At 41.1% G+C, this 14,304-nt stretch overlaps 1 protein-coding gene across 1 annotated transcript in view; it reads left to right on the plus strand.

The window, feature by feature from the left end:
• The window catches only part of LOC145456533 (nuclear pore complex protein Nup98-Nup96-like), a 130,693-nt gene that overhangs the window by 60,231 nt on the left and 56,158 nt on the right, over nt 1-14,304 (plus strand). The window contains exons 13-26 of the mRNA XM_080334671.1: nt 707-826; nt 1,981-2,314; nt 3,215-3,350; nt 4,390-4,528; nt 6,528-6,705; nt 7,192-7,476; nt 8,693-8,839; nt 9,655-9,749; nt 10,142-10,234; nt 10,719-10,802; nt 10,860-10,961; nt 12,193-12,363; nt 13,136-13,316; nt 13,899-14,019. Coding sequence (XP_080190797.1) covers nt 707-826; nt 1,981-2,314; nt 3,215-3,350; nt 4,390-4,528; nt 6,528-6,705; nt 7,192-7,476; nt 8,693-8,839; nt 9,655-9,749; nt 10,142-10,234; nt 10,719-10,802; nt 10,860-10,961; nt 12,193-12,363; nt 13,136-13,316; nt 13,899-14,019 — 2,186 coding nt within the window. The remainder of the gene's footprint in view (nt 1-706; nt 827-1,980; nt 2,315-3,214; nt 3,351-4,389; nt 4,529-6,527; nt 6,706-7,191; nt 7,477-8,692; nt 8,840-9,654; nt 9,750-10,141; nt 10,235-10,718; nt 10,803-10,859; nt 10,962-12,192; nt 12,364-13,135; nt 13,317-13,898; nt 14,020-14,304) is intronic.

Here is a 14,304-nt window from a genome sequence, read left to right on the forward strand (position 1 = left end):
GGCGTCCCATGACGACCACTGGCGTTTAAGCTCACTGTACGATTTTTTTTTATTGAGGATGTCTGTTGCCACGATGATTGGAATTTTTATGCCCGTGTTGTCATATATGGTGATACGATTGTTGATATACAAAGTTCTCATGATTTCTCTACTAGATGACGGTCATCCCTGACGAGTATCAGCCGAAAATATACGGGTTTATTTCATTATGAGTGTATTATTTAGGGGCGCCGCGATTTGGTCACAAATTGAAGAACAGATTGAAAAATGTAACTGCGACTAAATGATTTTTTGATTGAGCCCTGTTCCATCACCAGCTGTCGCGATTGCACATCGTCGTTTCTTAACCCGTTGCAAAATTTCTGGCACGATATCTCCAATGTCGCACTTGCGCGCATGCAGGAAACGAACTTTAGATAGTTGTCAGTTGCTCTTACGAACAAACTGTGTCTTACACTTACACACCGCGATGTTCTGACTGAATATCGTCCGTTGAGTGCCGGCACCGTACGCTTACTTAACGACGGCTTTCTGAGAAAAAATAGCCGTGGCTAAATTTTTTTTTCGTTCTGCTTTTCAATTTGATAACACATCCTTTTCGAGCGCATTATCCCTTCAATTGCATATTGAAATTCTCACCTCAAAGAACTCGAGTGTTTAATTATAGTTCACAAACAAGTTAATCGCTTCTTTCATTGTCACACAGGAAGAGCGTGAAGAAACTGAGCATCAAAGTCACGGCGTCTCCGCGACTGGACATTGTCACCGGCGGGACACCGCTCAGCGGCCGATCCACGCCGGCCAGTAACGCGGAGACTTCAGAAAGGTGAGTAAGAGACCCAGAAGTGGACCGGTAGATCTTCAACACAAATGTTTGGCGGATGGGCGAACCTTCAAAACTACGAATTCAACATGACTTTAACTGTAGACGACAACTATATGCAACTCAAATAGGTGATACCAGTATTATTGGAAACTTCATTTCATGCTGTATTTTCGTTTTTGCATATTTCTACGTGGCAAGGCAAAGCTTGAGAATTCCTGTTAAGGACCATAAACTTGATTGTGATTGTGTTCGTTGCGACTCTATGATACTGTCGAGAGTCACATAATGGCACTGTCAAAATTTTATTTAACCGGCTGGCATCGGCAGGTTTTTCCAAAAAATTTTGCTTCACTTTTCAAAACGGTAAAACACGACCTCGAGGGGTTGCGAATCCAACAAGTAATATATTGTTGGAGTCAAACTTTCAGCGCCTAACCAACTACGACGCGAAGCTAGATGAGAGCAAGGCAACTGTCTATATAGGCCTAATCAAGAAGATGAGATAGCCTTGTTGTAAAAATGTACAAGTTACTTTTTTATGGAGTCCACAACGTACAGTCGTACACTCAGTGCGAAAAACTACATGCTATTCACTTCGACAGAGATTTCTTCTTTCAAATCAGCCATGTGTGACCGCTTTTGCTCAACTATTTCCACCAATACTATCAATACATAGTAGAGCGTCGCGCCATAAATACGCAGTCTGACCATGAATTCTCTGTCACGACAACACGCACAGGAATATACGTTTCAAACTTCAAATAAACCTGAAATTTGATACTCTACGACTGTAATTAATGAACAAGCGTCCCACTTGTTGCATTTTGGAATTGAAATGGCGGACCGACAGGAGACGTGCCACGATTGGTCGTTGAGAACCACTGGGACTAGACTGCGTGTTTTGGTTACCCCGACACCACCAATTGAGCTTTATAGCCTTTCAGGGTGTGGACAAAGTATCCAAACAATAATTCTCGTTGATAAATTTACTCTTAGTGGAATGTGGGGTGTATTTTCAGTACTCGAAAAACCGTCTGTCGTACTCGACTCAAAATCCAGCACTGAAGGATTGTGCCCCGCCACAGTAATGAGTAATGAGTCACAACATATACTATTATCCATGATTATAAATTCCGCTAAATTTTGCTCACCAGAAGTAGCAACGTCGCAAGGGACGAACAGTCACCCCACGAGCATCGGTCAACACCGCCAAACGACCCGCGGGAAACCATCCTCTCCAGGACCTATCTGCAAGACAGAGAAGACCCGACGGGAAACAAAGTCGGCCAAGTCCAACGAGACGCGTGCATGGACGACACGATGACGGCGTTGAACATCAGGCAGAAGGCCGCGGAAGATTTCGAGGAGGGCGATCATTCGGGCAGGACTTTTACGAAGAAGGTCTGGTCGCCTGACACCCGGGCGCGGCTGGAGCGTTTGCAACGGGAGCAAGAGGGAGACGACGGCGTCTTCGACTATCGGCAACATGTGAGTGATTCTTTCAAAGTATGGGTTCACAATCTTGAACCCTTGAACAGAAAATTTTCAGCTTTTACAAGTTATAATACATTTCTTATTAGAGCTATACAGTTTTTTTTCATATTAGCTTAAACTAGAATTGCTGAATTCACGAAAACTTGGAAATTGAATGAATTTCAGATCATATCAAATCACAGTTCATTGTCATATGAGTACGAGGTAAATGTCTACTTTAAGCTTGACTCATTTCGCACTACACAGTTCCCGTTTAGCGTTTTCAGGAAAACCAAAAATTACATTACGAGTCAATTGGAGCGTTGAAACATTTCACAAATTAGATAAGAATTGAAGCAAAGAAACATTTCTAAAATTAGATTATAATTAGTTCATCGGCATTAGTCTCTAATTAGCTGATAACCAATCGTCCAAGGCTGGATAGCGACTCAGCGGAGTGACCTGATCCCAAATGTGGTTAGAAATTATCCTGGCTTTATTACATTCAAGGAAGTGAGATTTTCTTCTGATTTTTTTACAGCTATATTTTGTCAAGTTTCTATGTCGTGCTTTGTGGCGATGTGCTTTTCCTGGCATCACAGTCATTTGTTAAGGTTGTTCTAATGTATGTTTCTAAGTCCGAATCCTTTTCCCTGCTTTGCATTGCTCTACCGTAACGCCTTGGCGAATGTGTAGCAAACCCTGTCGGACATTCGTTAAATTTTGTGCCATACCCAGTTGACGATATCTCAATAGAAAAATAGTTATTACTAGGTCTAAGTGTCCCACGTAACTGGATACAGCAAGATTAAGTCAATGTTTCGATGCCGCTATTTTGCTACTTCATTTCTGACTGTGCTCCCCGAGTTTTGATTTACATTTTAGTAGCGTGAAATCAATGCTGTGTGATTTTAGGTCAGTCAGGACCCTCATCCGGCTCATATTAAATTGTCACGGTCGGGATACTACACTCTGCCAAGTTTGGAAGAAATGAAGCAAACAGTCGCAGACGGAAATTGCATGGTGACCGACTTCACCATCGGAAGAAAAGGTAAGTACCCTGTTTGTAGATGGTTTGAATGTAGAAGGGCGGAGGGGGGAATCTGTAATATTTATAATGTAATGTAGCCGATTTCTACTCGAATGCAAGTAGCAGTTTCCGAGACACGAGTACTGCAAAAATGCATAAATAACCTACCACGTCACTGTGCACCTATGGTTGATAGTAAGTTAATTGTAATTGCCCTGGTCTATTGTTGTTGTGATCATTCGATGTATATTGTGACTTCGCCGTCAACCAGAGATGGCCGTAGGACTTGCGATTTCAAAGCCATGTCAAACCTACCTTGATTAAAAAACAAAAGCTTGGCAAAATAGATAGGAAAGAGACATTGATCAATTGTCGGCGACAACTGAGTAATTCGAAGCTTTTCATGTTTGCGAGTCTATGACCAAAACAGATCGACTAACGGTGACAGAAGTAGAAGCAATTTCAATTTATTACTATGTTGCCTTGACCCAGGAATACATCACCCAAGTATGGCAATAGATATCACATGTAAAAATACTAAGAATCCACAGATTACTACATTCATATCGGTAGGTTCACAGTGAGTAAAACTGTTGTATGGATGTGGAAATGGTCAAAAACGAAGCTACCTGGGCCGGGCACAATCATTCGAGCACCGGTACCGGTAGATTATTTTTTCAAGTACTGAAATTAGCGTTTCTCCTTGCCACTAAAAATGAATTTATCTACGAAAATGATAGTTTCGATAGTATTCTCCAATGTCAAATCATTGATATCTCAATTGGTCGTATCACAGACATATAATACAAAGTTGTACAGATTAGGGGAAACGACATATATCTGGTTATGACATCATAATGAGTGATACCAGTACTGAAATTCCGATTCAGTGTAGCATGTTGGTCGGTGTATACTAATTATAGCTCTCACCAACGGATATTATTGTATTGGCTCGAAGCCTACGTGTCACCAATCCATGTAGTTTGAATCACCCTTCCTCTACAAAGTTGCTATTTTTGTGAAGTTCCAGCGGCTCCTTACGAGTCAATTTTCTTTGCAGGATACGGCTCCATTTTCTTCCCCGGCGTCGTCAACCTGTACGGCATTGATCTCGACGAGATCGTTCATATCAGGAGGAAAGAAGTGATCGTCTATCCCAACGATGATGACAAACCGCCTCTCAACGAAGGACTCAACAGGTATTTTTTTTCGTTCCCTTTCTTACTAGACATGATTATCAGACTATACAATTGAGTAGTATATTCATATTAAACTCAACCCAAATATTTTCGAATGACACTCCTCATCATCTGGTTGAGAATTGGAAAGAACATTTGATGTCAGCAATCAGATCACAAAATATGACCTCACAGGCATGAAATTTCGAATAATCCGGTGAAGAGATCACTCAACCTCAACACACTATTTTTGTATGGTGCGCAAGCTCCAAAGCCAACAAATAAAAGTGTGAACGATCTCTCGCGACAACGTAAATCTGACGTCTCGATCATTTTCCGCACAAACATAATTATCCAACAAATTTTTGCCCGAACAGGCAAAGGCCATGAATTCTGCCATTAGAAAATATTTGTTGGATAATTCTGTTAGTGCGAAAAATTATTGAGACACCAGATTTTGCGTTGTCGCGAGATATCTCAAAAAATCCACTAGAAAATAGCGAATAAAAACAATAAGGTAGTGGATTCGTTACAAAATATCGCACAAGACACCATTTAAATAGCTTGCATCCATGTATCCAAAATTTTTCATGTAAACATAATTTGATTTGAGCTTCTTAGAGGTACAGAACTTCAATATACATTTCAATAATATATTGATATTGAAATAAACTGTAATATGTTTGGCTGACACTCGTCAGGGGTAATCGTCAACGGCTAGTAGAGAATTGGTTAGAACATTATATATCAGCAATCGTATCACCAAGCATGACGTCACCAGCATGAAATGTCTGGATGAATTCATTCGGAGTGTCTTTTACAGGAAAACTCTTGAGCGTGAGCATCATAATAACGAAAATAGAAGAAAACTATGAAAATTATAATGTGATGCTAATGAAGGAAATAAAAAATTGATGCATTGCAACCTGAAGGTATTAACTAGGGTGAGTAGGGCCTACCTGGGTGATTTGATTCAGAATCATATAATACGCGTCAAGTCAAGTCGAGTATTCGAGTATCACCCATTATGACGTCGTAACATGATGTATTACGTCAAAGTTCAAATGTGTACCTTTCATGCCACCACAAAGAATATAATGCCAGTTATCCATCTCATAAAAGATACTTGGGTGTTTTTTCGACCACACCGATTTCATTTCACTTGGTGACAATGTTGTGGGATGATTATGACTTTGTAAATGTGCTATGTCCAGTAACGTTCGTAGCTTTGAAATGTATGTTTCGTATGCGACGATACCGCCCATCACAACTTTAAGGCTGCAACAGTGAAAATGAGTATCGATACTGTAATTCTCATTGATAAATTAACTTTCAGTCATGAGAAGCATATAATTTCAGTACTCGAGAAAATCGTCTTTTACGGCTCTGCTCGAATCATTAAAATTAATACTCGATTCATATTCGATTACTCAGATCATTGTGTGTCCAGCCCTAGTGATAACGAATATAACTAAGCTGAAGTTACCTAAATCTAGATTAATCCGATCCAGATGTTGGCGATATAACCCGGATTAGGATTGAATAAAAATCCTGACTTTGATTGTGAATTCTGTTTATAAGCGCTTTTACTGAGACAGAGAGAGAGAGAGTCTTTATTTTCATCAACCAAAATACATAACACACGGCAGTGATGGTGGTACAGAAAATATGCATGCACAGTATTCGGTATCAGATAGGAATGATCGATAAGACCGTGAAGGTCATCTAGTCTGATCACATCAGCATCAAACAGGTACACTTGACTCAGAACAGTCTGGCTGTAAAAAATGTGTAGTTCAAAAAGGAAGATAGAAGAAAAATTACCATCCTGACTTGTTAATCTTCATAGTGATGACCAGACATTATAGTAGGAGGAGCTTTAAAATGAAGCTTCTACTGATCTCATACCCAATTGGTGTTTTGTTTTCGTGTCAGCGAGCCCTAGGTTAGGAACACCTGTTTATTGTTGGCATACAGATGCGATGATCTGCAAAATGTGACTCAATCTTATTCTTTGCAGAAAAGCGGAAGTGACGCTGGACATGGTGTGGCCGACAGACAAGACGACAAAAGAATCCGTATGTGACCCGGAACGCATCAAAGTAATGGGCTGGGAGCTGCGCTTGGAGCAAATCACCGCCAAGATGGGAGCACGCTTCATGGAATATCGCCCTGAAACCGGTTCCTGGGTGTTCCAGGTGGGACAGTGTGCAGTGGCGTTGTTAAGTTTGCATGAAACAGATGTGCATAAGCTACTTGATTTTCAATATGCGTATCTAGACCATTAACTTGAACTAAGGACCTTTAAAAATCCACTACTAACTAAAGCTCACCTCGCTAGATTCGATTCTGAAGCAACTAATACAAATTCTTGAGTTGCAAAATCTGGGATGCATAGTTGGCATTTTGAAAGGATGAGGTTTCAAGTTTGAAATGCGAGGGCTTTCGACCTCCAAAACCCACCCCGAATACGCAAGTGTTAGTGGTGATGACTCTGGTTTCAAGATTCATTTATTATTTAATATAAAACTATTTGTGAAAGTACGCCACAACATCTATTCACTTCTGAAAATCCGTGAATAGAACAAGAACTACTAGTTGACCATCATCATTGGTAGTATTTACAAAATTGTTTATCATATTTCTCAGCTATGTGGTATTTATATGCTGTGTTTGCTGTCCAGGTGAATCATTTCTCGAAATACGGACTCTCCGACAGCGACGATGAAATCGACACTACTGCCGACGCAGCGTTGCAAGCCAAGCTACTCAAACAGAAAAGCGGGCTGCCTTCCAAAGCAGACGCAAGACTGAACGGTTCCAAAGCGCCGCTACAGAAACCCAAACCGGCCGCCGTAGCCGCTCTGCTGCCCGAACATCAGCAGCCTTCTTTGGGAGGCGTTTCGGAAGAGGAATTCATGGAGTCGAGAGATTTCAGCGGGGACCCGGGATTCACGATGCCCAAAACGGTTCGAATTCTGTGATTTCAGGCTTGTACGAGATGATCTTGTCGTGATACGCGGCTCACGAGTCCAATGTGTTGCGTTTCTAGCAGGGAGTAGATTAGGTTGGCTTCTTAGTTTGTCCGTGCGCTCACCAACACTGGCAGAGACTATGGCTGGGCACAATCATTCGAGTAAGTCTACTGGAATGAATGCATTGTCCATACCCATGCGAGAGGTTATAATGAACAATGCTCGAATACTCGATGTAACCTAGCACTCGTTTCCGAATCGAGTGCTCCATTCTGCCCAGCCCTAGTAGAGGCTTGCTGAAAATTCTTGCTCTGTACAAGTTGAAAGCAGATATTTCCGTGATAGGTCGAATTATTTTGCAAGTACAAGTGGGAAATTAATCGTTGGTAGAACGTGAAAGCTTAAAATTTGCGAGACAGACGCATCTTCCGTAATGTTGCAGAAGATCGGCTGTTAATACAAATACCTGGCATTAGACTTAATTACTAACTATGTAAATCGTTGTTGATAGCTGTGTATATACATTTCTAACCTAGCGATGTACAAAAAACTATGGAAGCTAACGTGTTTATGAATTCTTCCTGTTCATTCTGTCGAGAATATAAGAAACATTAGGAATTTTTTTCATGCGTTCACCTCGTCCGTATGGCATGTAAGAACCGATGTAAACTCGTACAATCCAGAAGGAACAGAACGTATTCAAACTGTGTACCTACTCACTTTTCCGCTATCGCTTCTCTCTTGACTGTTTGCCTTTCCATTCTTGTCTTGACTCGTGATTTTTCCGAAATACATTACACATGGATATCATAACTGTCTTACTTTGTTATCGATCTGTCTTGATGATGGGTGTGAGATTGTGGAAATAGAGGCCGCCAGTGTATTGTAAGGTAGGCCCTATCTCTTATTCTCCAAGGTTATCTTAGATGTGATGCTATGTAATATTTTGGAGCTGATGTGCAGGAACTTGCTAACGTATGGTCATTTTGTGGCACAAATGACAATGTTAACGCATTGTGATTAGCGAGGTTTGAGTGTGTGTGTGCTGTGTTGCTCTTGAAAGCATGTGCTGCGGTCGGATGCGGTATTAATCCTGGTTTTAATATCGCTACCGTGAGACAGCACAATGAGCACACCATGTGTTCTTAGCCGGTGAGTGGATACGATGTTCCGTTGAAACCTTGTACTGAATGTTGTGACCTTGTTTTAGACTTTTGTGGTGCACGAAAGTGATCGCGCTATGGGGGAGAGCGGCGACGATACGGATGATAGTTTGAAGTACGAGGAAAGTGTCGACATGCTGCCCGCTTCTCAAAGAATGGCTTTTGGTATGGAGGTGAACACGCAGAGAATGCAGGTTTGTTGTCGAGCGTTGGAAATAGTATTCTTTCTGCATTACCCCGTGTGTTGGTGTAATGTAACCAAATCCTTCAGAGCAAGGTGTTTGAACTGGTGGTAACAAACCCCATACCGGTTGGTGGACTGTCAAAATCCTTCATCAGGAAACTACAAAACTAGATTATTCTTTGACAATGACCTTGTCTAGTCATTAGTTGGTTTTATTTAGGCATGGATTAGCCTGAATAGAGTAGAGCAGTGGTTCTCAAATTCGCGAAACGGTCCCTTGGCAATTTTTTAAATGGCTATGCCCCTTTAAAATCAACACAGAACATTAAGTTTGATTTTATGGTGTCGATATGACTGGTGCGGCCGATGTTTGGATGCGTGTTTCGAGAACGCAACTCCGATATCGTGAATCTCATTCAACCCAAAAATTCAATCCGAAAATGTTTTTTTTGTGGATCGTTTGAATTTTTTTGCAGCCGCGCTTCGCGGTTCTAAAAATGGGGTCGCGGACCCCGGTTTAAAAACCACTGGAGTAGAGCTTGATGCCATGACCTTTCTTGTTTCTAGCCATCAACTTCTTACATTTTTGGGGTAAGCACGGCTGCCACAAATCTTGCAGGGTCTTGTGGTGAAAAAAGTGTAAGCATGCCAGCATTCACAGGACAAGGTGTTCACAATTTCAGAATTGTAGGCAGGCCTACTGCAAAAATTGATTTTTCGTAAACTTTTTTGCGGTAATGCGATCTCACAAGAAATATTATTAGTTTTTCAAGCGATATTTGTTGTCTTGAATAGGAGACATAGTGATAACAATGTGTGTTCCAGGTTATGAAAGCTTCATTTTTCGGTGACGAGGATCAGCCTGAACGCAAAGAAAGTAGCAAACACAAACAGTTGTTGCTATCCTCGCCGGCTTCAAGGTAATTTATAACTGAATCCAGTAATGCCACCACCAGCTGTTAGACCTAACATACTCTTTTGGCTGAGAATGGGGATTTTGAAATTGCAGAGTAATGCTATTTCTGTCGATGTCAGTTCGAATAGGAGTGGAAGTCTGCCTAAAAACACGACCACTTGATTAAGTTAGTGCACAGGGGCGGACAACTTCTCCATTCGGCGGGCCGGATATGGGAAAATGAAGTACTGGGCGGGCCGGAATACTGAATCCATACATTAAGAGCGTATTCATCCACCTATAGAGGGATTAATCGTATTTATTGTAAACCGTATGTTGCCTGCCCCTGAGTTAGTGTAACCAGGTGAAACTTGCGTTATCCAGAACAGCGTTTGTGCAACTTTGATTTTCTTTCAGTCCTACCGATATCAAGCGTCAGCAGAATGCTCGTCATTCGTTCTCCTCACCTTCTCTCGGAAAGAGTCCGATCATACCTCTTACAAAGCTCCAGTAAGTTATTTATCAACTATGGAAGTAATATAGGCCTACTATGACTTACCGCAATCGCAGACTACAATGAATTCGCTAGCAGAGATATTCACTCTATGTTAGGCGCCAGTGGCGTGGACAGGGCGAAGAATGGGAGAACCCTATACCTGTTTCCAAGTTGATTCTACCCACTTTTAAAATCCCTTATTGTTCTCTCGTGTCATTATTGGAATATCAATGCTGAATTGAATAAAATCTATTTAAATCTATACTTTACTATACCTTCACTGGCAGTTTCTGCATATAGATACGTTAATATGAGCAAGATGATCTGGTCCTTGTTGCCTTGGCATTTTACATAGATTTAACCCGATTAATCCAATTTAGAACAATGTATCTTGTCAAAATATGGCTCATCTTCTCCCTTTTTGCTTTACCTCTCTGCTGCGCGTCTGTCGGGCGCCCTTTCTTTGGCTTTTGTGAGCGCGAACGACTTCTTTTTCAGCATCAGCCCGGCACCACGCGATCGAAGCCCTACCGGTAACTCTTCTGCCGGAAGCCAGGAACGTATGGAAGATGTCGGAACTGAGTGAGTTTGCATCATTTCACTTTTGTCGAGCTATATGCATATTTGTAATCGATTCAGGCCAACTATCCGACCTCCGGTAAGGGCGCCAACCATTGTTCCAATGAAGCGGTCGCCGGACATCATGCCTTGGGACAGGTCTCTGCTGGCCGACAAAATGAGGTATTGTTTATGGGTTAGCGCAATGATTTGAATACTCAAATCTGAATCGGGTATTAATTCTTGTGATTCCAATTGAGTCGTGATATGATACACTCCTGAGGGTTAATTATTCAACGACAAGGAGTGTATCATTTCAGTACCCGAGAAAATGGTCAACGTACTACCAATCAAGTTTTCAAGGCTTCCACAGAGTATGATAGCATCAAAAGTATAATTGTTGTTAGCAATTTAACTCTTAGTGACGTAACAACCATAGTTTCGATACTAATTTACACTGGAATCCTCGAGGCCTTGATTGGTTGTATGTAGCTTATGAAATAAGCAGTATAAAGCTCGAAGTGGTGACCGTTGGTACTCAAGTAGAACTAATGTCGTCAATTTCTACTCAAGTACAATTACAAGTAGTGATTTCCAAGTGATCGAAAAAGTAAGTATTCTTGGCCTAAGTTTTGCCTGAAAAACTGAGAACGGTTTGGTAGATGTAGAAGTAGGCTAAATCATAAAGACTCCAGTAAGGGATGCAAGCAGGCAATGGCTGCTGGGAGAGGCCTACTTAAAAAAGTAGGACCACTTCATTTCGAATACCTTTGCTTCTGAGTGACTTTGATATTATACGCCTCGATCATATTTTTCTTAACAAGTGTAACCGTATTTACTTTGCATGTCGGCCATGCTATTCCGTGACCACTTGCTTAGAATAAACTGCTCTTGGCTGTTGAATAATCAATATCAGCATTTTTATCGATTTACATACTCCGATAATGTTGAAGTCGAGTGTCTCCAACTCAAACACACGGCGTCTGGTTTGGGATTGATTTGTGTAATGTGCACCGTTCTTACGTATGAGTACACATGATATTCATGAGTAAGGGTAAATATGGTATCAGCATGAGTAAACATGATGTGGATGTGATACCAGTAAATCTGATACGATTTCAGCGAATTCCTAGTGCAAGTTTGAAATTAGCGAGAAGGCTACTTTTTGTCTGACAACAGATAGCCTATAAATAATGTGAAGTATTCTACACCAGATAAACATAATTTGGCATACTTTTGTACCGTAGACTGCTTCGTTGGACTTTTCATTTAACAATTCAGTGGTTTGAACGCGGCTTCACAGATATGGTTAACGTAGTGGAAAGCAGCGTAAAATCTCAGGCTGGCTGCTCGCTAATTACTTTCCGGATTGTATGTGGTCACTGACAGAGTTGCTCACATGTATTTTGTTCAGATCTGTCGTCGACGTAGGACTCTTCAAGGCCCGTTCGTTCCGAGTGGGGTGGGGACCAAATTGGACGATCGCGCACTCTGGCTCCTTCGCGCCTGTGTTTGAAGAATCTCAGTCTGCAGACACTTCCGACGTAACTTCACAATCATTTTCGTTGTTCACGGCAAATCGCGGGTAAGTTTTGAGAGGTTATTGAAAGAATGGTGTGCTAGAAGAATGTATTGTGTCATCTCTTGAGCCCGACTGATATCTGGTTTTTGTGGCGATACTGATTAAACCGATAACTAGCTCCTTCGCCGACAACCCAGGTGTAGTGAACTGATGATATAAATCACAGACATCTAACTTAACACGCGGTTCCAAAACGTCGAAGCATTTATATTACTGGTTCCCAACCTTTTTCGAATAATCGCCCCTTCTCAACCTCAACACAAATTTTTGCCCCCCCCCCCCCCGCGTATTTACGGATCTAAATACTGGAAATTTATTCATCTAACTCTGGTCGCTGGTGAATTGACCATAATTAAAGTCATTTTCCAAGTAAGTGCTCTGAAAACCGGCTTGCGAGTCCATTTTCCGTTTAGGTATGACTAGGGCGATTTTTTCCCTAAAAAATGGAAGCTTTTACCCTAAAAAGTCACAATTTTGATATTTTTGACCCTGAAAACCTTCATTTTGACCAAATTTTCACCTCATGTATTTCAAACCAACTAAAACTAGAACTACTCACTTTTTCAAAATTAGCGAATAGAATTAGAATTGGAACTCTTCACTTTACAAATGCGCAAATGGAACTGAAACTAAACATACTCAAAAAAATGTAGTTATTAGACCATCAACCAACTAGATCCGTGATATGTACAATTCTGCTTGTATCATTATTAATATAGCTTTCTGTATTTCATGGTTGGCGAAATAAATGAACTCTCTCTCTCTCTCTCCTTAGAAATGGCGAAAAACCTTTCGGGGTGAAAATCCAGGAAATAGCTTCCGCTCCTGATATTGGGAAAGATGCTGAGGTTGAAGACGCGTACAGTGGTGATGTCGACTTTCTGAAGAGCGTTTTAAATCATTGCTCCACTCCTGCGGCCTTAGAGGCCACGAGTTTGTCCAATGTCACCTCTGCTGTAAGTGAAAATTAGCTATTTTGAATGGCACATTTGTGTGAGCGTGCGACAATCCATCATCTGACATATTAACTCCACAAGTAACCCTAACCTATACCAGGGCTTCCTAAACTGACGTCTGTTGATCAGTTTTAAGGGGTCTTTGAAAAGCAAATGTTGAAACTGCAACTATAAACAATAGAAGTATGCGTTGCCATGTATTTATAGTATCTGTGTTATTTTTGAATTAACCAAAGGTGACTTCTAAGCCATCAGCGCTTGGCCATTTTGCCATGAACTTCACAATTTTGTGTGGTTTGGCTACTCAGAATTTTGTGAGATTCAAAATATTTTTTCAGACTAGGTTACAATGGGGGGTTTTTCCGCATAACCACGGCCAAGATATGGCTAGAAAAAGTGAAAATGACACTAAAACTTCGATTTCAGGGCGAGCATTTCGTCATGACTAGATGTTTCTTCAAGTTTGAATCCAAATCTACCTTTAGTCCGTTGTCCAAAAACGATACATATGTCACCACTGGAGGCATACTGGGACCAGCTCATATTTGTGCACAATTGATGCAACAATTATTGTGAATTCAGGACGGCGCGGTCATCAAATGCCCTCTTTTGTGTCCTTCCGAATCACCCGACGTTTTGGATGAATACGCGCAAGTAGCCGAGACAGATCTGGAAAGAAGCTCTTTGGCGCGGAAGAATTCCGGTAATTTTTCATGTTACATATTGCGCATTAACCCACCATCGCTTCAATACTGTGTCAATATTTAATCAGCAAATGTGGAATTTTTATTGAAACGAATCGTAGTCTTTTCCGCCATAATATAAATGTTATCTCAAAAATCGATCAGAATTAATCGCAGACTATGCCAACAGAACCGTGCACCAAGCCCAACTGACCCCAAATGTATGCACCACGGATGAATCAATTCAAAATTATGAATCTCGTGATTGTCTGCAAGGAGTTGATTTAGTTGAGACTAGTAATTTA

Source organism: Botryllus schlosseri, chromosome 14 (genome assembly GCF_051294905.1).
Source record: "Botryllus schlosseri isolate E-star chromosome 14, Bs_hap1, whole genome shotgun sequence".
NCBI lineage: Eukaryota > Metazoa > Chordata > Ascidiacea > Stolidobranchia > Styelidae > Botryllus > Botryllus schlosseri.